This window comes from Chlamydotis macqueenii, chromosome 1, assembly GCF_036417535.1.
Source record: "Chlamydotis macqueenii isolate bChlMac1 chromosome 1, bChlMac1.mat, whole genome shotgun sequence".
Taxonomy (NCBI): Eukaryota; Metazoa; Chordata; class Aves; order Otidiformes; family Otididae; genus Chlamydotis; species Chlamydotis macqueenii.
Window position 1 is genome coordinate 7,775,600 of NC_141556.1, and position 22,934 is coordinate 7,798,533.

General features: G+C 44.3%; 1 protein-coding gene across 2 annotated transcripts in view; it reads right to left on the bottom strand.

Annotated features, from left to right (window-relative positions):
• FRMD4A (FERM domain containing 4A) overlaps positions 1-22,934 on the bottom strand; it is a 223,853-nt gene that overhangs the window by 58,800 nt on the left and 142,119 nt on the right. For both annotated transcript variants that reach the window (XM_086745341.1, XM_086745347.1), the window contains exons 5-8: positions 21,482-21,566; positions 17,128-17,184; positions 14,639-14,661; positions 5,965-6,048 (exon numbers count right to left, since the gene is read on the bottom strand). In XM_086745341.1, coding sequence (XP_086601467.1) covers positions 5,965-6,048; positions 14,639-14,661; positions 17,128-17,184; positions 21,482-21,566 — 249 coding nt within the window. The remainder of the gene's footprint in view (positions 1-5,964; positions 6,049-14,638; positions 14,662-17,127; positions 17,185-21,481; positions 21,567-22,934) is intronic.

A 22,934-nucleotide genomic window follows, 5' to 3' on the forward strand; every position in this document is an offset into this window, starting at 1 on the left:
CTTCTTCTCCAGTGAATGGGTAGCAGGAGAGCACAGAACCAGAGCTACATACAATCAGCTGTGCTAGCAAGGTGGCAGCATGGCAAAGTATAAGCCAAAGATCTCCTCTCGAAGACTCACAGCACTCTCCTTTGATTTCAATAGCATTCCTCTCAATCTATGGCCGTGCAAGTCATCTCAGCCTCCACACCTCATACTTTCACACTTTGCTTCTTCTCTAACTTCCAGCAATGTAATGCCCACAGGACCAGCTGTGTTACATTGGTATGACAGAATACTCAAGTCCTCAGGTTTAAACTCAATCTCTTGCTCTTTATGTTGCAACACCAAGGATGAGGAATCTGTTGAGTCCTCTTGAGACACTGTTCAGACTTTGCCAGTCCAAGAGGAAGGAAACCTAAACTACCTTTATGTCACCTTTGTGCTCTCCCCACTTGGCACTGCATAAGCTTCCAGTAGTACCAAGTGTTGATCTAATGCCGTCGTGCTGCTTGCAGTGTAGGCCAATGTGAACTGCCATTCCTCCCTCCCTGCATTTCCTGGGTCCAGCTGGGGCCCCTAATGGGGCCTTTAAAGGCAGCCACACAGTTGTCCACCATGTGGTAATCCTTCCCCAGGCAGAACTGAAGCTATTTTTATTGCTAGACAGTGTGAAGGAGCACAGCAGTGTGGGATGGTCTGGTAGATGATCTCACCACAACTGCTCAGAGATGCCCACGGGGACTTCTGTGGAAAACGGCAAAGTGTTTCACTAGCCCTGCTAACACGACTGTGTCTTCTCATTGCTGCCTTCCCCATACACATCCTTGCGTCAGAGAGATCTGTGTGGAGCCAGAATATCTTTTAGAAAGGCACAGCCTTCATAATGCCCTCAGTGATGTCACAGTTAGAGGCCACACAGAGCCTTCTGTGACATTACACAGAGGATGTTCTGTTCTGTGACATCACAGGGAGGACAAACTGCACTGTGACATGACAAACAAGATGTGCTGTGCACAGATGGAGCGTGAGGCCTGGCACAGGGGAGCTGAGGACTGTGCTTCCATCCCTGATAATGCAGGGAGGAAGGGAGAGGACCAGAAACACCAGCACAGAGCAATTAAAAGTAGACAGTCTGTCGGATTGCTAGCAGGGCCAGCTGTTCCCCCACAAGTCTGTCATTTGTCTGAGAGTAACTGCTTTCCTCACTCACTCTCCAAGTAACTTCCTCCACTCATCCTGCAAAAATAAAAGGGCTCTTTTTGGGGCAAGGTGAAGAGTTGTCCCACCAGTGCACCACTGGGTGCTGATTGAGTCAGTGACAAATTACATGGGTAAAGGAGTGGTCCAACTCTCCCATCAAATCCCTCAGAATAATTTTAATGCTTAGAAAATGATCTTTAATCTGTAAATTCAACAGTTATGAAACCATATTCAACCCACTGATCCAAGCAAGTATCACAGATGTTGTGGGCGTGCACATGAAGGCAGAACCCGGGTCTCCTGCCATGATTATCATAAACAGGATTACTTTTGGAGCAATAACTGAATTACATGAGTGTTCAGTACTGGAAGATCTCCAAAAACAATCATTCTTAATAAAAAAGATAGACAGAGAGGGCTTACAGACCTTTGAAATTACCTCTTAAAACCACGATTACATGTGGATGCAATTCCTCTCTGCCTCAGACAGACCAAACCAGGAGTGACTTCTCAGAAAACAATGGAGTTTCCCCAGTGGAAAACGCTCTCAGCTTTGGTTTCCACTCTGTTCAATCTACTATACAGACCAAGCTCTCATATTGGTGCCATTCAAGGGAAGGATAGATGTACCTACAGGATGATTACCTAATGTGATTCTGGATGTGCTCTGCTTTCCTCCAAATTATTATTATAAAATAATGGATATCCCAGACCGTACTCCTTTGTTAGGGAAGCCAATCAATGGCCCATTTCCTTCAAAAGGGCCATTCAGATGTCAGGGACCCTTCCTCAACAGCAGTATGAATAAACTTATGTTCTTAACCCATACTGTAAGTTGTGGGATAGTCCAGGCTCTACTCAGTTCTCCTAAACAAATGCAGGCAATGCTATGCCTCCATTGCCCTGTTATGATACTGCTGACCTTCCTGATCTTCCTTTTCATTGTACGATGTTTTAAGGGTTGAGATGTTAAGTGCCAAATAAGTATCACGCTTGTTTCTTCTCTCCTTTGGAAAAAACAAAACAAAACAAAACAAAACCCCCAAAAAAGCGCCTGAATTATCAATCAAGCATGAATACTTATGAGTGGGATCTGCTACCTTTCACCTTTGTACGAGACTGGGCTAGTCACATTTTAGGGAAAGAAACAGGTACTCCAGAGCACAATTCACCCAATCTATTTCAGAGGGCTTCCTTAGGAGGAGGTTACTGTTGCTTCTCTCCATTGACAGCAAAGGTTGCTGAGGGCACCTAACTTGGATGGAGAGGTCTACACTGAGGAAATGTCCATGGTCAGATGAATCCCACCCCAGCTGCACGACAGTATCACCTCTAACAGTTCTTGGAACTTCCTTTTTCATTCCTCCTCCCCTCTGCAAGGAGGATCATCCAGCACAGAGGTCACTTTTTGCCTCCAGCTCTGGGACAGAGGGGTAAGCCCAGCCTCTGCCAGGGAAAACAAGCAAAATCATTCACGGATCAGAAGCAGCATTAGCAGAGCTTACGAACATTCTCCCCTATCATTTCAGCTGTTCATGTCCGAGCAGCTGCTGTGCTGCTACTGACAGCTGGGAGAGTGCTGGGACACTGCCTGGACCACCAGCTGACGTCTCCTCTCCCCCTGCTCTGAGTTGTTGCTGTGTCAGTGACACAGAAACTAATTCATAACTCACGGCTGACAGAGGATGCTTAACTAATTTAGAGAAACAGAGGCTACTGAAGCTCTGCTGTCTGTCAGCTCATAAAACATTTCCCCCAAAGCTGCAAAAATTAATACATGGATGATATCCTGCAGCAACAACTCTGATAAAGATCTTAAGAACTACCAAGAAATCCCTTCTGTCCCAGCAGCTTACAGAACTGGACAGCAGACAACTTGCAAGCAAATGCACAGCCAGAATTGCTCATCATCAGATCCAGATTCTCAAACGTCTTTGTTTCCCCTCCGTCTTCCCAGCACACTGAGCTGTTTTAAACAGCTGTTTACTCACTGCTGTTTCTTATGTTGTTCTGTTTCTAACCTGTTTTCTCTCTTTTGATGAGACAACTATCAGTTGTTTCCATGCATGGGCCAGAGAAATTGAAACTCAGGGCCTCAGCTCCTGGTCTGTGTGGGAGAACCAGAAGCTAAGCTTTCATTTAAAAGGAAAACAACAAACAAACCCACCGAAAAGCCCCTTCTTGCTTCATCAGTAATCAGAGATGCTAAGAGATGCTTGAGAACAAGATATGGAACTGATTCTTCTTAGTATGTAAAGAGCTGGAAACAGCAACTTGATATAAAAATTACAACCTTCAACCTTGTTGTGATGTCTACAAATCTCCAAGAAGAGGTTACAGTGAAGGGAAAGGCCTGCAGCAAGGGTATGCCACCAGGAGACCCCATGAAGCTGTAGCTGGAGGCACCACACTGTGCTGATTCAGCCCTTGCTGCATCTAAGAATCCAGGACTCATCCCACTGGTCTGTGTACATTTGATAGGAGCAATAGATGATCCTTTTTCATGGAGTGTGATGGAAATGTTATAGTATTTCATGCAGAGCTATCACAGTATCTTGCTGAAGGTATCATAGTATTTACTTGATTATCCATTTTATCACCTCTCAGTCCATTTCAGCTGATACAAATGTAGCACAGAGTTCTTTTATTTGTTTGTTTTAAACTAACTAGAGCCTAGTTTGTTTTAAACTAAACCATCCCATGCCTAATGTATTAAATGTTTATTTCCAGAGCTGGAAATTCACTTGTGCTAATTCAGCTTTGTGCTAATGCTGAATAACTGCAGCATAAAACTGCTTGCACACAGAAAATAACAGATGAAATTTCTATCCAGAATGTAATCTGCATGAGATGCAGAAGTGTCATAAAACAGTTTTAAAAGTCTGCCCTGTTAGATCACTGAAGTTTTATCTGTACTTTAGAGGCTTTTCATCTGACTTACCAGCAGCCTCATCTCGAGAGCATTCAGTGTTTCAGAGGGTGTTTATGAAAAAGCCACCATTAAAAAATAATGAACTACTGATGTATAAGAGGTGTCCGAGACCTGGTTACTGAAGTGAAATCACAGGGGAGTCACGGGACTGTAGCCATTGGTTTTATTACTCTATTGGCAACAACCAGCTTCACAACCTGCGACCTGTTCTCAGTGACAAGAACCCCCACAAAATTAAGTACAGCTGCAAGAAGTGCTCTATGTTGTGTAGGACTGTAAATACTCACATTCTGAGCATGAGCTTTTTACGTGGCTCTTCTTGCTTCAGGTGACTCAACATAGCCCGAACACAAGGGGAGTGTCTGATGGGCAGAGACAGTCTCAGATCTCACTGAGATTTCCCAGCACAAGCCCTTAATACAGGCACGTTGACGAACACTTGCCGACAGTGGGGGCCGACAGATCCTGATGGGCAGACGGGGCCGGACAGGCAGCCTGGGTTGTCCCTGCTTTCCTGTGTACGGATACGATCACAGGCAACTGAAGCAAAGGCTATGTGGGCACTTTAATAAGACCTCAGTCCATGTTGCTGCTGAAGAGTCAGATTTGCCTTCCCTGTCCACAGCTACTTGTTCCCACCACTCCTCTTGTGGTGGCTTTTAGCTTGAGCTACCAGTCTGTCAGGGAGACCAGGCCACTGACCTGGCTGGAAATGCACTGCTTTTCCGTGTCTGGATTAGTTTGTGGAAAAAGGAAATCAATGCTCCAAAGAGGGAGACCATTCTTCCAGAGAAATGGCAGCCAACATTTATCATTTTCTCATAAAGATTTAGTTTGGTTCTTAGACAGAAACACCAGGAGCCTGTGAAGATCCACAGCTTTTGTGTCAGTGTTTCTAACCTCAGCTGGGGACTCCGAGTCTCTCCTGATGTGGTCACAAAGTGATCAGGAGACCTCACAGACTAGCTTGCCTACAGCTTGACGTGAGGTACAGCTAATTCTGGTATTGTAGCCATGCTAGGAAAAGTGGATGGCCTCCCTGGCAAAGGGAAGAATTGTGATCATAAACTACAAACTGATTTTTTTCCCCCGCCATCCTGAGATTATCAAGATGCAGAAATTAAGAGAGTAGCAGATAAAGAAGTTCACTCCCACCCCTAGGCTTACAGCCTAATGCTTTAAAGGCACACATGAAAGAGGAACAAGCAGAAAATCAAGTGAAAGCATCTCCCCACTAATGAACCATCTTTCCCCAAATTCCTTCCTATTTGCACAGACAAAAGGGACAGGCAGGGTGGCACAAAGAATCTATGTGGGGCATACAAAATTTAATTGTGACCCTGTTCCTACCCTGGATTTAATTTTCAGTGCAACAAAGACAGAGCTCCCAAGCCTCCACCTCTGAACATTACCTAGTTCCTCTAAAAGGAGAAATAGATCTGTTTGAGTTCAGATATGCCCTACAGAGAGGACTTGCAAGATGAAGCTCAACAACTCAAAAATAACACATAGCAGTGCAAAACATTGACATTTCAAACTGAGAAAACTCATTGCACAGATGCACAGTGCTGGGAAAGGAAATGGCACATTAGGTCTCTTGATTTCATCACAACACTTGCATGTTTACAGTGGCTTTTCTGGCCAGACATTACTCCAGCCATTTGGCAGACTGGGAAACTGAGGCCCACAGTGGTAGCTCCACTTGTGTTGAATCATGCAGCGAGTCAGCGGCAGACCCAGAGTGAGAAGGCAGGAATCCCTGCATCCCAGTTCCACTCTTGGATCATTTATTGCCAGAGCCAGGTCCTGCATAAGACACTACAAAGCTGCTCAGCAGAATGATACGTTACCAGTAAGCGAGGGAAGGATGCTCCTTCAGTGCTGGTGTTGGAAGGGCTGGCAGCTTCTTTAATTCATTCCTTACAACTTCATTGCTGAAAGAGAGTTCAAAAGGAGGATCAGGCTACAAGAAAACAACCACAATATTTGATATGACCTGACCTAGCTGGCAGGCTGCTACAGCTCTACATCTGTTCCTCCTTAACAAAAGGCACTGGGGTTTCCTTTTTCTTCTCTCTTTATTTGTTTTATGGCAGCCCAGTTAACTTTTCCCTCTATTATCAAAATTGGAGAGAAGCTCTCCCAGATGGTTATGTTGAAGCACTTCCTACCAGTGACTGGACACAAAGGCCACCATGTCACATTTCGTTGAGCAGGGTCCCATGGACATGTTCATATAGAGAAAAAAAACAAGGGGAAGAGAAGAAAACTTGATGGTTTCAGCTGCAATAAAGAACCTTTATTTAATGCCTTACAACCTGCTGCAAAAAGTAATTATTTGCTTTTTTAGCATCACAGGTTGTTCTTAGCCTCTTGCCCCAGTGACCTGGCTTTTGCACAACATCTTCACTGATAAGACTTCAGCTTGAATTTATGTCCAGCTCCACAAAACCTTCCATGGGACCAGGCCCAACCACTTGGCTAACATTCTCCTCCTTGCAACGTCCAGTGCCCACACTGGCCAGCTGGTGCAGCATCACTGCACACCAGAGAGCAAGGAGAGCTCATGAAATAGGAGACAGATTCTTGCAGATGAAATTATACCATGGGATTTTCTCCTACAAACTGAAAATGCCTCCCTTCCCACTTCTAAACACACAAGGAATTGTGTGCACATAAAAAAAAAAAAATCCCTCAAAGGCTTGGGAAGGAAGACAGTGTTGTTGTTACTTTTAAAATTGTAGAAATACAGAGCCAAGAGGGCCAGACCGGACACTGCCAAAGATTTAATGTTTATTGGCTTACTTCTTAATAGCAGATTTTTTTCTGCCTTCTTTTACCCTGCCCTTTATCCTGCCAAAAAGCGTGGCTGTCCTCTTCCACGGCTCCAGATTTCCCAGCCCACTGACTACTCCTGTAGGGCAGCAGGGCCATTAACCAGGCAGACCGGTAGTCTTGGCATGTCCAGCTGTAGACCAGCCATTCTAACATCTGCTAAAGGCCCAGGGAGCCCTTGGAGGTGCCAGGTCACCCTGAGTTCTGGTCTGGGCTCTGGGGTAGTCTGTATGGGTGCTCGTAGAGACAGGAGCTTCAGTTGTTGTAAAAATCTTCCCACAGCATTTCTCCATTTGCACATCCCAGCAGCAAGCTCTGCCCAAGACCTAGGTGGGTTTGTCTTAATTGGAGTTTGCAGGTTAATTGCTAGGTTGAGCCATAGGGTAAACCACTAACATAAATCCTGGAGCAGGTATTTTGGGTATGTCTATAGGCATTTATTATCATAGTAGTTCCCTGACAATCAATTAAGCAGTTTTAAAACAGGACCACAACTTCTAGTCAAGACAAATCCATGACAGGGATGCCCAAGTCTCAATTAGGTTCAAATTTTGCAGAGTGAAGATGTGTAGAACAGCACTTACAAGGAATGACTAAGGCAACCATTTCCATGGTAAGCACATAGAGAACCACTCGGTAGCACCTCATATGACTCTTGACAAATAAGTGTTTGAACACCCACTCCTGCCTAAATCTCATGGTCATTTGACCAGCAGATAGATCTTCCTTTGTAAGTGCAAATACTCAAAAACTATTCAGATGCTTCCTTCCATAGCAGGTAAATATCTGCACAAGTCTGAACACGAAGCTGCTCTGTTCCCTGTTATCTGCTGATCTGGCCACTCTGCTCTGTGACTGACAGCTTAGAAAAAAAAAGCTGTTGCTGTTTACAGAGTTTCCTGGGTCTGCCCAGAGATGTCTCCTCCACGGCATGTGCATACTCAACTCTTACTGAGGTTTTTTGACATTTTGAAAGAAACTGGGGAGAAAAAAAGTAGAACCCAGCACAATCGGAGCACGAGCAGCAGTCACTGCCCTCAAGTGAGGATTTTTTTGAGGCTGTCTGCTCACAAAGAAGGAAGTTGAGAAATTTCCAAAACTTTTCTGGGAAAACAGGGAGTAATTTCCAAACAGGGACTTTCTGAGTCCTGAAAATTGTCAAATAGGGCAAGATTAGTGGTGACTAACTATCTTTGAGAGTCTGGGAAAAAGCCTGAATCAGTAATGGCTCCCATAAAAGAAAGGGCTCATACCAGTCAGCTCTGTCTTTTCTGTCAGTGAGGAGCAAGGCTTGCTTGCTCTGTGATAAAAAGTATTTCAAGAATCAGAGAAAAAGACATTCTTAGGGATGTTGTAGGATGGGATTAGCTTTTCTGCTCAGGACGTAGAAAATACCATAAAGGTAGTGCCTCACAACTTTAAAGCACCAAATGTAGTTCAAGTAATCACTTCCAGGAACAAAAAGGTATTTCATTCCATAATCCATATATTCACTGAGTCTTCTGGCAAGACTTGTCTCAAGACAAATGAATTTAGACTCTCAAAAGGATGTCAAATCAAGAAAAAGGAAAAAAAAAAAAAGCCTCAGCTTGCATTTGAACTGGTGGCCATGAGGTCACTTTCCTGTTGGCTCCTTTTAAAACATCAAACCCTGTAATTTTTAAAATGTTTCCAGCAAGATCACAAGTGGTTTTGTACTTACTGCCTTTCCCACTCTTTCTAGTGAAATACCTCAGTGTGTTTATTTTATTACTGTATTTAGAAAGTGTTTGTTTAATCCCATCACTTGTGCTGCATTTATTTTCTATTTGAAAGTGTCCAACCTCCAGTGTTGTTATATATGGAAGCATGCTTTTGATATAGATTTATTAATACAGAGGGGAAAGGCTCCAAACACATTTTCTCTGTGTCCTCTAGACTACTTTATTCCTGCACTATGGTGGAAATTATAACAGTTAAAAGACTGAATAATAAGAACAAATTGAACTGGAAAAGCCATATGCATGGGTTTCTGAAAGCTGGTTAGATATCCAGAAATAAGGTCAACTGACTGGAGAATGGACCTAGGAAACAGAACTCCTGAGTTCTGGTCTTAGTTCTGGTCCTGCTTGTTTAATAAGCCTTGGCCAAATAAATTAGTGACCCCATCTCAGTATTTCTCTCTACATACAGAGGTAGTGTCTCACACAAGGAGATAGTGTCTTGTCTCAAGTAACAAGCGATAGGAGAAGAGGAAATGGCCTCAAGTTGCACCAGGGGAGGTTTAGATTGGATATTGGGAAAAATTTATTCACCAAAAGGTTATCCAGCATTGGAACAGGCTGCCCAGGGAAGTGGTGGAGTCACCATCCCTGGAGATATTTAAAAGATGTGTAGATGAGGCGCTTAGGGACTTGGTTTAGTGGTGGACTCAGCAGTGTTAGCTTAATGGTTGGACTTGATGATCTTAAAGGTCTTTTCCAACCTAAATGATCCTATGATTGAAGGCAAAAGTCCTATTTAGCCACTTCATAAGCATTTTTTGTGAAAAACAACTTTTTGCAAACTGGCTGCAATAATTTTGAGCAAGATTACATATGCTGTTATGTCTCAGGAAATCCACACATTTTCCAGCATGTGTAATAACAATGATCAGTAACCAAGCAAAACTGCAGGTTAAAGTTATCAGCTTTTCTCAGCATGGTAATTAATTCTGTCGAATGATGGAGAAAATGCCGTATGAGATTCTCGGATTAAATGGTCCCATTTGAAATATCGTGCTTAGGATCTCCTCCATAAGGCTGCAAGAATGCAGCCTGGGTTTTGTAACCCCTTAATAAATTCTAATTGGTTAAATGTCACTTGGTTACACAGAAAGAAAAGTAAGCCTGAAACTATGTCAGATTACCATCTGCCCAAACGGTGAAATTATTGTGAAATTCTGCTTAACAGGAAACTGGCCGTTTGCTTTCCTCCCTTGTTATTCTTTCATATGTTGCAGGGATATACTTGGAGTTCACTTGAGATGGCTCGTATTGCTTAACTGGAAGAAATCTAGCAATTAGAGCCTGTCTGAGGAACTAGCTTCAATGTTTCAGGATTTTGTTTTACTTAGGGTTTTTCCTTTCCTCTCCACAAACTGAGGGACAAATGATCAGTATATGTGTTTTCCAGCTGCTTTGACACAGATGCTGTTTAAGATTGAAGAGCTGGATTCTGAATGTTTAAAACTGAACTACGTGTGAGTTCCCCAAAGATTTTGGTCAATGTCAGACTGGACTCTAAATCCAGTAGGATTTATTTAAAGAGAAAATCTCAATTATTTTAACAATATATGATGCTCTCCCCAAAATTAGCCAGGGCACCCTGGTTCCTTCCTCTATGTAGGCCTAAAGAGGGTCACACCTGTAGGACTTGTGTTCATCTAAGGAATTGAAATTTGTCCTGCCCGTGCTCTGCCAACCCAGTGTGACTCAGCTCTGTACTAGCAACAAGATTAGCTTGAGTTAATAACCTTTACCTCTGTCTGTAGGATACTAATTTAAGAGCTTTATACATGTGATTCTGTGCCTTTGAAGTCAAAACTTCTGTAACTAATATGAAAAAGCACAGATAAAATCTTAAGTGTCCTATTCAGCCTGAGAATCAGCTGAACAGGGATACTCAATTGTCCTAAATTCAGTGAAAATGTCCCAGCCTAAATGTAAACTTTTTTTTCAGTCTTGTCAGCTGAAGCATTTGGAGATTCTTTTAAATAACGTGAAAACCATTCTCCTTTAATGCAGAAGAATCATAGAATAGGTAGGGTTGGAAGGGACCTTTAAAGGCCATCTAGTCTAGCCTCCCTGCAAGAAGCAGGGACATCTCCAACCAGATCAGGTTGCTCAGAGCCCCGTCCAACCTGGCCTTGAATGTTTCCAGGGATGGGGCATCCACCACCTCTCTGGGCAACCTGTTCCAGTGTTCTACCACCCTCCTTGTAAAGAACTTCTTCCTTATATCCAGTCTGAATCTTCTTCCTTCTATTTTAAAACCATTACACCTGGTCCTATCACAACAGGCCCTACTGAACAGCCTCTCCCCATCTTTCCTGTAGGCCCCTTTAGGTACTGGAAGGCCACTATCAGGTCTCCCTGGAGCCTTCTCTTCTCCAGGCTGAACAACCCCAACTCTCTCAGCCTGTGCTTGTAGGAGAGGTGCTCCAGCTCTCTGATCATTTTTGTGGCCCTCCTCTGGACCCACTCCAATTGGTCCATATCTTTCCTGTACTGAGGGCTTCAGAGCTGTACGCAGTACTCCAGGTGGGGTCTTACCAGAGTGGACTAGGAACTCCTTAAGGAGAATAACTTTTTATTTTAAAGCTCACTCTGCCTAAATCTGTATCAATTAAGAGATGTGCCCTTTGTACAACTCTGCTTGCAAAACACCGAGTTGGATCAGGCCACTTACAGCAAACACTGAGAAATACTTTTCTTACTTGATCTAAATGAGTTCAGGAGCTCAGGGTTTCTGAAGGGCTTGTTTTTGAAATGAAATACACATTGGAAATGGAAAAGGCCTTAGTCAAATTGTTCACTGTGGATGCCAAACTGATCTGTCAGGGATATTGAGGCATCTTAGCTCAAGACAGATAAGGGTGACTCAAACTGTGTGCTCTCCGTGCTTACCAAACACTGGGCAGTCAGTGTGATGCCCGAGTTAGGCAGTATTCCAAGGTGGCAAAGAATCAGTGCTAGAGACTCATAGATGATGATGCCCTACCAAAGGACATCGGACATGTACTTAAAATGGCATATAAGCCCCTTTTGGGGAAAGGAAACAGTAGTACTGTGAGCACAGTTATTATTCTGATGCATGGGATTATTCCCTCAAAAGCAGCAGTGGGAGCTGCTGTTATTGTAGAGGCAGCAGTTCACAGAGGTAGAAAACTGACTGCTAGAGTTTGACTGCTAGTTTTGTTTTTTGAGGTCCCATGAAGCCCAAAAAGCAGACTGCAACTGCATTCAGGAGTCCTGAACCAGCTCCTTGTGATCTACCACCTGAGTGCAGTGGGGTCTGGAGGTAATCACATTCTGGCCATCACAGGCAAGTGCCAGCTCACAGCTGAAATTGTGACAATTTGGCATTGGCTATCCCAGCACCTGAGGTGATCAGCAGCGACTCGTAGGAAGGCTCTCATGGGAAACAGCAATTCTCCCATTGCTACAAATGAGCCAGTACTTATGCACTTTTCTGGATGAGGGCCAAAGAGAAACTTGTAGTCTCACAGGCTATAAATCTGATGGTGGCAATAGACAGGACAGGTGTGGGAAATCTGCAGTCTGCGTTCCAAGCATGCAAACCTGTAGAATTAACTTATTTCTTCAAAAACAAAGCAGGAGTTCAAGAGTTCAGCCTTCACGCAATGTATGCTGCCCTGCACAACATACTATCTTTAAATCTCAGCAGCAAGGCATTCACAACTGCAGAGCTTCTCTGTTTCAAAGAGTAGCCACTTCTATTTCAAACAGCATTTCAACATCAGCTAACTCCAGACACTGAAGATAAGTTCAGCTCTAAGAGAAGTCAGAACATTTGTTCCTCTTGCTGGCCCCAGACTTGATTTGCCTCCCAGATTTTACAGTGCTGATATGAATAACCACAAATCTCAGCAGGCAAAATCTTGACCACAATGACCTCATGTTGACTTCAGTAGCACCTGGATCTCGCCCAGCACATAAACCCATGTCAGTGCACATTAGAGGGGAGCTGCTGGACAGACATCCCTGGAGATGCTAAGTCTTCTCCTAGACCAGGAGGTCGGGAGAAGGTCAGGAGCTAAGTATTCTCCTAGACCAGGAGGCCAGGGTAGCATTCTTCTACCCTCCTCCAAGAATAGGCTTTACACTCCACCAATGTGGCAGATTGCCACCAAAGCCTATTTATAAATTAAGGTCCCTGGCCGTGTCTCCTCTGTGGAGGAGTCCTCCACAGAGTCCTCCATGGACTCCTCTGTCCACTTCAAATCATTGTGATCCACAGGTGGAAAGGACTAAGAGCTAACTGTTTTAATGACTGCCACACCGATGTGGAGGAACCAGTTAACACCATGTGTTGAGGTATCTTCTGTGCTCTCAGAGAAGATTCCTCATTTCTCTGTGGCCTAGGAAAATGCACTGTGATAAACTCAACTATTCCTTTTACAAGGGACATCAAACAGCTTTTAGTAGATGGATGCTTTCCACCGGCTGTTTCCACGTCTGGTCTGGAGACAGATACTTGGAGAGGAAATGCTTTCAGTCCTATTACCGTGAGCCATCTGATTCCTTTCTAGTCTGTGTTTCATAATCTGAATGTACACTTTCTGGATGTGTTTTCGTCATGTCCAAGATATTCTGAGCAACATTAAATATTGTTCTTCAGAGCAAAACCAGTGGAAGATGTGGTTTATCACAGGTTTGAATGGCAAAACTCTGCTTGGTCCAGCTCTTCTGGGCTGAGCACTTGGCAGTGCATGGAAAACCAGACTGAAAACTAAAAGAACCACATGTACTCCGGTGCCCCCTAAATAAACACTGCTGATAGCTGAGTTATTCCAAATTGGGTGGAACTGAAAAATGAAACAAGACTGGGCTTGTGTTTCTGCAGTCAGATGCATGTCAAGATTTTGCAAGTTGATTAAAGTTTTGAGAAATGATAAGGCCGAACTTAAACTTCCTTTTAGCAAGGGTGACCTTATGTCATCTCAGATTCCATGATGGGTAGGCAATATTTGCAATGCATTGTTCCTTGTCACCAATTTGTCTCAATTTTAGCTGGCTAGAAGTCCCCGATCACCAGAAGGCAGAACCTGCCTGTTATTCTCAGCCTCCTTGGGGTGCACAGAGTACCATTACAGTCTTCTCTCAGTATATCTCAATGCTGACAAAATTAAGAAACCTCTTTAGGCTCATCTGGCAATTCAACGTCACTGCCCATTCACACTTTCTCTTCTCTGAAACTAACTTCAATAGATATTGTGGTCCTCCAGCTGAACTCATGTTCAGATCAGGAAAAGGAATATATCGAGTATGTGATTTTATTTTAGCATAGACAGTTCTCCTGGGCTTTAGAATAAGACCTTTAATGTTTCTCACATGAGGCATCAAACAGCCATCTGACCTTTGGTTGCTAGTAATGTGTAACTGAGAGATACCGTCAACTGAAATGGAAATTCTTGGGCATTTCATTAACAGTCTCCTGAAACACCGAGCACAGTCACCTCTTTGAATTTCTTACAGCAAGTCTGAAGATTTGGCTCAAGGGATAGCAGAAGTTTAACAAAACCAACCATTCCCATAATCATTATGATTGTAAGAACTCTATCCAAATTCAAGCTGAGATATCAATTAGTGATGGAATTTTAATGTTGCCTCTGGCTGGATCTGTGATTTAACAGTGATCGCAGAGTCATTTCCTTAGTAATTTCCTTCCGAAGACCAGTCTATTTCCTGAACTTCATGGGCATATAAAGACATTTGTCAACAGCAAAGTCACAAACAATGCTGTTTGCAAGGCATGCTCTGGTCAAAGGCTGTGTTTTGTGAAGAAACGATTTCAGGAAACACGATGTCTATTTAGCAATGTGTTTCTGTTGCTACACAGCTACAACCGAGTCGCATTGCTCACATAGTGATTTTACCAGGTTAATTCTCACAGCACACAATGGCAAAAACTTTTAAGTTCACCTACCTTGAAAAATCTCCCTTTGCTTCCTGTAAAATGAGGAAGAAAAAGTAAAAATATATTAGAAATAGAAAAAAAAATAAGAAAATGGCTGTTCAAGATTTTCCATTTGAAAAATTCATTTAGCAGCAATTTCCTGTTGTAATTGATTCCTCATGTATTTTTTGGACTAGTATCTAATGTCAAGTGCATGATACATGCAGTGAACTGGGCAGATTAACAAACAAAAGGTTTGCCTAATACAGGGCCAGATGGTTCCTCATTCCACTAGTGGATACCCAAGAAGCTGCAGGAAATAATGCTAGTAAATAAGTAATTTTTTTTTTTGTCAATGTAGATACTGCATTACTAGAAAGTCTCTGAAGTCTCAGTGACTTTGCAGTCTCTGAGACTGCAACTTCTCTGACTGTTTTTACAAGTATTCTCGTTATTTTCTAGTAACCAGACTTTCAAAAACTAGTTCACTGTCAGCTTTCAAGGGGATGTAAGACACAGGTTTCTCCAACTCTTGCTCGGTACTTTGGGGAGTATTTAGCTCCCTTACTTACATATCTAGATATTTCTATTTATTACCATCACAGCCTGATGTTAAAGGGCTGGGTAATGTTCCACTCTAGGAGTTAGATTAGTACTTGACTCTAATCGTGTATCTGGTGAACCCTCAAAATCTGGTGAGTCCCGTCCTCAATAGATGTAATACACATTTTGCATTTTCCTTAGGCAATATGCATTTCACATGATGCATGCTAAAGCACCTAATTTGCCATCAGCTGCACAGAAGATACAATGCAAGAATATAATTTTTGCAGTAAGGGAGTTTCCACTGCCAAGAGGACCAGGTTTTACATTCAGGTCTTTTGTCTTTACATCTGCAAAACCTGTCAGCCCATGTCCAGTGGTGCTTCAGTCCTGAGGCTGGAGTAAAGTTCAGAGGTTTGGTTGTACTTTAATTTGTTCTGGTAACACAACAATTTGAAACAAATCTGCAGAGTAAATCACTTGAGTTCTGACAGTCCTTTACGGCAGACAAGCTCTCCTCTGGTTCATAGGAAGGAGTCTTTGAGGATATAATGATTACAGTTCAACACAGAGCAAAATCCAAAGGATATGCCTTGGCCTGCACAGGGATGACCATAGTGAATTTAAAACCAATTTTGTAGGCTAGATTTTCCATCCTTCAATTCTTTGACCTGAGTGCTGCAGTGAGAAGTGGAACAAAATGCAGTATGATCCCTCGTGTTTTGCTTGGGTCCTGTTATGAACATGGGTTGTAGTAATTTTTGGTTACAGACAGCAGAGGTGTGGCTTGTTTTGACTGTTTTCATTAAGTTACACATCAAACTACTACAGGAATGCACGTAACATCCTGTGTTTGTCTGTGCTGAGAAACAATCACAGCAAGGAGGGTTACAGTGGCAGATCTGGATCTGGCTGTACAATTACTAAGCGCTCAAGTTATTCATTAGGATGAGCAGACAATAGATTCATAACCCTATTGCTGGGTTTCACAATGAGCCTCTTGTTTGATGTGTATTCCCCCAACAGCCAATATGCAATTTCTATAATGTGTTTTTAATTGAGTCCCCCATCCTGACTCTCTCACTCCACTTTTGTTATGTAAAACGATTTTAATGAAGATTCAAATCCCTACACATTAATTGCTTCTTTAACATGGAAAGTGCTATAGTAGTGGAATGCATTGTTATTTATTAGTGCAGTCTGATGAGATGGCTTCTCTGCTCACATGGCTCCCCACAGCTTTATGGCTGACAGGAAAAAAAAATGAAAACTACACTGTACGAAAGGGGAACAAGACATCTGACAACTATCTCTGATCTGCTCTCACAGTCGTACGCCTAAAAAGAGATCTTTCACAAAAAAACACCTCTGCTACCCTGAAAAGATTTCTCTTTGGGAACCAGAGATTTATCAAATGCTGCTGGTAATTTGCTCTCTGACCCTTTCCCTGTTCCTGAAGAGCAGGACTTTAAAATACTTTTTTTTTTTTTTTCTGGAGAAGTTTTTTGGAAAGTCTTTAAGCCCTTCTGCCTACCTTGGAGAATACAGACAGTTGCATATATAGGACCTTATGGAGATCATCAGAGGGCCAAGCTCCACTGGGAAAAAAATTCAAGTAAAGTCACTGGAGAAGAACCCATTGTATATGGATTTCATGTAGGAAATTGCATTCATTTAGATTTTCTCTGGCTTTACATCATACCCCAGGGTTTTGGATATCTGTGTCAGTGCAAAAAAAATACATCTACATATGCAAAATGTTGGGCTGTGTAATCTGCTCCATGCATGCAGAGGTCTGGTTTGAGAGCCTTCTGTATCTATTTTGCATTGGTATAAATGATGAAAACTGTGTAAAGACATCTTTCTTCTGCAAGCAAGTGAACCTCTGAACTTCCGTGCAGCCGTTTTGGACTTAGCAAGTCAAGAGGTTTAATGCAACACAAGGAAGCATGAAGTGAGGGAAGGCAGGTGCTTACCTGCAAGATGTACGCAGCCAGCTCAAACACCACTTCACTGTCAACCTCAATGAGTTCCTTGAAAGGTGGAGAAAACAAGAAAGAAAAAGAGTTGAGTAAGTTTGAGCTCCTGCAAGAAGGACATGCATCTCCTCCTGGCTACTGCATGGTTAAGCATGCGGTGCCAGTTTTCTCCCCTGGCTAGGCTTCAAAGCATTGTGCTCCTGGAGACCACAATGAGGGAGAACCTGTCCACTCAGATGTGGAGAAAGCCAAATATTCAGCCTAATGGCTTGGTAAATGAAGCATAACTGGATGTGGCATGAAGGGATTCCTGGGCAGGAGGGAGGAGAAGACAGATGGAAGGGGGAGAATAATGGTAATTTTTATTTTCTTGTGTGATTTAGTGAAAGGTAGCCTGGGAAATAATTTTTTTTTTCTCTCCTAAATGTCACCTGTGCTTCAGGGGAACACAGCCTTGTCCTTGACTCACAGAAGCAAGGAAATGAGAAAATTTGTGTTCACTGAAGTTGTGTCAAAGCCCCCGCAGAACTCCTCTGGCCCCTGCCCAGGGTAAACTCACAGGAAAAAAAAAGCCATATTCCCTCTTGCAGGATGAGAGCTCTGGTTTCGGCCCCTTCATCCGCATGAGCATTGCGGCTGGGGCTGTTTTGAGAATGAGCTGTGAAAACAAATCTTTTAGTAGATATTTTCACTGCTCCATTCTATAGGATCCAGCCCCTGATGAAAGCAATCTTGGAGGGTCAGGTGATATTGTGAGTGTTTTGCTTGGACACCATGGTCACATGAAGGACACTGATGGTCCCATGAGATCCTCTCAGGGTCCTTTTGCTGTTCCCAAGACAGCCGTCACAGAACCAAGGAGTCCAGGCACTGCTCCATCTAAACATCTGGAATGCAGACCCAGCATCAAAGATGCTTGGGATGGGAGGCAGGAGCATTAATCTTGCAGCCAAGTGTGCTCTCCTGAAGTCTCTGGTCCTTGCCAGTGCCAGCTTTTGGGAAAACAGTGGGCTTTTACTAAGATACTGTTTAGGCCTCAATTCTGCAACTAGATCTCCTACGCTGTCTCATACGTAAGTGGCAACATACACTGGGTCACTTCCGCTCACGCCTCTGGTGGCTTTTTTGTTGTATTTATTTAAGCTGCTGTTTTTAATATTTTACTTCATCTGGCAAGAAACGAGGCATCTAAATATAGATCACTGCTGTAATCCATGCTCCAGCCAAGTCATGGCCACACCTCATTTACAAGCCACAATTGCTGCGTTGGCTTGTCTCTGGCAAAATCAAAAACAAAGGGAACAAAACAGAGGATAAGATCCAGGTGTCCTTGGCTTTCACCACTGCCAGCTTTTTAAAACAAGCACTTCCTTCACCTCCTTCATAACAACTCCTTGGGGAGTGAAGACCAGCTCTGCTACGGGCAATAAACACACCTTCCCCTGTTCAGCTCAGCTGCCTGATTCACGCAGGCACCTGCACTAACGATGTGCGCCTGCCAAGGGAAGCAGCTGGTGCGAGACATTGATTCAGGGGCAGACAGGGCTGGGCTGTGGCAATCGGGCATATCCCATCGCAAGGGGTGATGCAGAGTAGAACCAGAGTGCCTGGTCTTCCTCCCATCTTGAAGCACCTGGCACCGCACGGACAAACCAGCCTCTACAACCACACGTCGATGCTATGACAAGTCTATACTAGTAGGTAAAGTGGGCCAGAGCCCATTCTCTGGCCCTAAGGGTATGTGGCACAGTACAGCTCACGATTAAACACTCTTCCTCCCTCCACGGGTTCCAGACGGGGTTACCTCAGCTGTACTGCCTCTTGGGAACAGGTGCTCATCCCTAAACAGTGCCCAAGCACTTTTGGGAGAGAGTTAGTTGGCACAGGCCAAAACCTGTGCCAGAACGTGCTAGTAATTAAACAGCCTGACTAATCAAGGGACAGTGCCCGATGCCAGGCCCTGTCTCGTTTGGCAGTGCAAATGTAGCTTGGTCTTTCTGCACAGCAGTGGCTTGGTGGTACTGTGCAAGGGTTTGGGGGTGTAGGTCCATGAATGTCTCGTTATACAACAGGGTGGGTGAGGAGGAGCGGTAGGCACAGCCAGAGGAGTACAGCACCCAACACAGAGCCAGCTGGCAACCCAGGGGACCAGCAGCCCCAAACTAAACAAGCCATGGTTGTCTTCTTTGCCAACTTGAGCAGCCCTGTGCATGGGGACATTTGAGGGTCTGTGTCTGGAAAATTAATAGGGCAAGGGCTGAGGTTCTAGCATAGCGTTATGAACTACATTTATATCATACACGGTACGGTCTTTCCAGGCTGCAGGGGAGATTGGGGTGAAGCCATCCATGGGAAGTCCAATGAGGAAACCTTTTTGTGCAACAAGGATGCTTTCAAGGTTTGGGAGCATGCAACACCCCCTGCTAGCTGCAGGGACAACAAGCACTGGCTGTGCTTAGACACTGAATCACCTTTTCTACACCTAGAAAATCCTCCAGGCATGCTGGCTGGGTGCTCGCAGAGACTTTGCACCCAACTTTCAAATTCAGCGCCTTTTTTATTAGTACAGCATGGCTTATTGTGGCTGGAAGTCAAATGGGGAAGGACCCGCATGGGAGACTGGGAATCCAGCAGGGCTATTTTTGGATGGAGATGACAGTCAGCTCAAATGTGCAAAGTAATGGTTTCAGGAGAGGTCAGACTAAAATAGACCAACCTAGATCTGTAGGCACTCTTTTTCATTTTTTTTTTCTCTTCTTCTTATTAAGCTTTCTCCAAAAAAAAGAACAGCAGTGTAAGCTTTTCCTGGCAATACTCCAAAAAGGAACTTTTCCCCAGGAACAAAAATGTGATGCTCACTGGGCTCGTTGCTGGAAAGGGCTGACTAAGCACATCTAATTGCAGCCTTGCCAGAGAGCAAAGCTCTGCACAGCTCAGCTCAGCAGCCCTGCCTTTTTCCTGGGCACTGCAAAAAAGGCATTTTTTTCTGGCTTTTACCCCGCACTTTAGAAGATGCAAAGTCAGTCCCTGCATTTTAGGACATGCAGATGTCAGGAAGCGAGGCTCCAGTTTCGGTGTAAGCTAGGTTTGCTTAGCAGATCACAAACCTGCTGAGGGCTGTGGGATGGCGGTGCAATCACTCCCTGAATACAGCTGTCTTTTCCTACCACTTCCTCCCTGGCATATGGAGGTGAATCACCAGGAACAGCCTCTGCCAGCATGAAGGGAGGTAACAGAGATCCTCCCAGGGAATCCCAGCTGCTGAAAAACCTCTCCCAGTCCCACACATGGAGCCACCAGTTCAGCCCACCTGGCTGAGCCTGCACGCAGCCAGTCTCCACCTCAGTGCGTTCTGAGCCTGCTTAATTTTCTGGACCCTGCCTTTTCACTTGTAGGGCTGGCTTGGGGCACGGGAGGGATCAGCTTCACAGCTCCGCCGCGGACACTCCAATGGGGGAGCAGAGGCCGTGCCAGGACGCCCTTATCTCTGGCACACAGAACGGCTGGCAAGGGGCAGCTCGGAGTTTCGGTGCTGCTGACAGCAGGCTGGTGTTTTCAATAGCCTACCAGGCAGGGCTATTTCTGGTACAAAAAAACCACTTCTTCCTGCATGGCTTGTTCCTGTACAAGGTCTCCAGTACACACCCACAGACACCCCATCTCCCATACACCCACATGCTTGTTCCCCCTGTCCCACACACTCTCAGTCACACTGTCACAAACACGTAGCCATATGCATCCCTAACACGCAGCCATATGCATCCCTAACACGCTCACACTGGTTCAGACGCTCCCAGTTGCAGTGGCACACGCGTGCACTCACACATCACTCACACACTCTCCTTGCACGCTCCCTCACCCGCGTACGATCTCACGCACGCACACATTTAACCTCCCGCAAACTCACACCCGCCGCAACGCTCCCGCTCCCCCGCCGCCCAGCCCACAAGATGGCGCCCGCGCCGCAGCCCGCGCGGCCATTGCCGCCCTCTTCGGGCGGGAACGGCTAACGACATCCACTCCGCCCAGAGCGGGCCTCAATAGCGGTGGTTTTTTCACACAAACCCAGACATTTCCTTCTAAATACAAGCCAGTTTATAATTTTAGCAGCTGCAGATTCCCTCTTGCCAACCACAGGAGTTACTTCCAGGGCTGTTTTACCTCAGAACCTCTCTCCGACAGAGAGGCTGGCCAGGGAGGTTAGAGACAGAGGAGTGAGGGAGGGCAAGAGGAGGAGGAGAAGGTTGTATCTCGAAGTCTGGGTATGACCAATGTAAATTTTGGGGCAGAGAATGCAGACCCAGGTGTCTCAGCCCACCCCAGTGCCACCCAGAGCTCCCCCAGTTCTTACCTTGTAGATACAGGACTTGGCATTCAAGAAAAACAGCTCAATGGTGGCATTGTCCTTTAGATAGGAGATACTTTCAATGTAGAACCTGAAAGGGAAAGCAAGAGAGGTGAGACACAAGGGGGAACTAGGGCAAAACACGTAAATGCACTCATTACATGAAAAATGTGGTCAACAGTGTCATGATGAGTGTAATAAAAATGAATTTTCTTTGCTTATGACAGACTGGGGTGGTGAAAGAAGCTTGTGCGTGCTCCAGGACTCGATCAATCACCACCACCCCAGCCATACTAAAGGAACTGGATCATCAAGTGTATTTTTTTTCCTAAATAATCTTTTGTTTTGTTTTTAACCTTCAAATAATCCTTTATTCTGTTTGCTTGTAAACTCCCCTTCATTCTCCACCACATTTTGTCATTTCTTCTTCACTCCTTTACTTGACCTGCATATTTCTGTGCTGTTGACCGTCGTTTTGTAAAATGTTCACTGACAGAAATTCACTTCTGGGTTCCTTCTCTGTCCACTACAGCTCTGCATATGGCAAATTTTATAAAGGCTTCTTTATGTATTTTAGCAGTTATCATGTAGCAGCTGTGGTTGCAGAGTAAGCAACAGTTAATAGTTAAGGACCTTGCACAATTTACAAGTACCACGAGCAGCAATCCTGCGGATGACTGGGCATAACAATAATCTAATTGTCTGAGCTGAGATGACTTCACAGAACTCACTAAAAAGTTGCCTAGCCCAAACCCTCAGTGTCAATAAAACCCACTCTCTTAAATTGACTGATTATCCAAAATATTACGAATTATTGTGAAAGTCCATCACATGTATGAATCAGTTCAGTACTCCATGCCCTGTTTACTTTGAAGGTTTTATTCTTTGGCAGTGAAGTCCATGAAATTTTTGCCAATGGCTTGAATTGACTCCAGCCCTTAATTCTGCTTTGTGACCTTTTGGAGAAAAAAAGCTCAGGATACTGTCAAAGTTCACAACCGATTGTTACATGTGAGTATGGTATGTGTTCCTGTAGTGATGAAGGAAATCTGGATAGGTTCAGTGAATGATTAAGGTGAATTTTGCATTTACTTTGTGTTTTAAGTAAGGGGGAAAAAAGTACATCTGTCTACTCACCCTGTTTTATAGTGATCTTTAAGTTGCAGTACAGTGACAGCAATGTTCCTTACATAAATTCCAGTACTATCGTGCCTTGTCAGAGGCAATTAGAATAGGGAAGGTGCTAGGGAAATGCTGTCTGCATCAGGAACTTTAAAAAATGAGATACCTTAGTAATCTGGGTTGAGATGCGGGGTCCAGTTACAGAGAAACCTTACTCCCTGACCCTGCTGGGAGTGGGGCTGAGAGACCTGCTGACACCCCTGGGGCTTCACAGAAGCACTGGAGGGATTGTCCACGTTGAGCTATTTGCAGAATCGAGGGCCTTAAGTGTCACCTT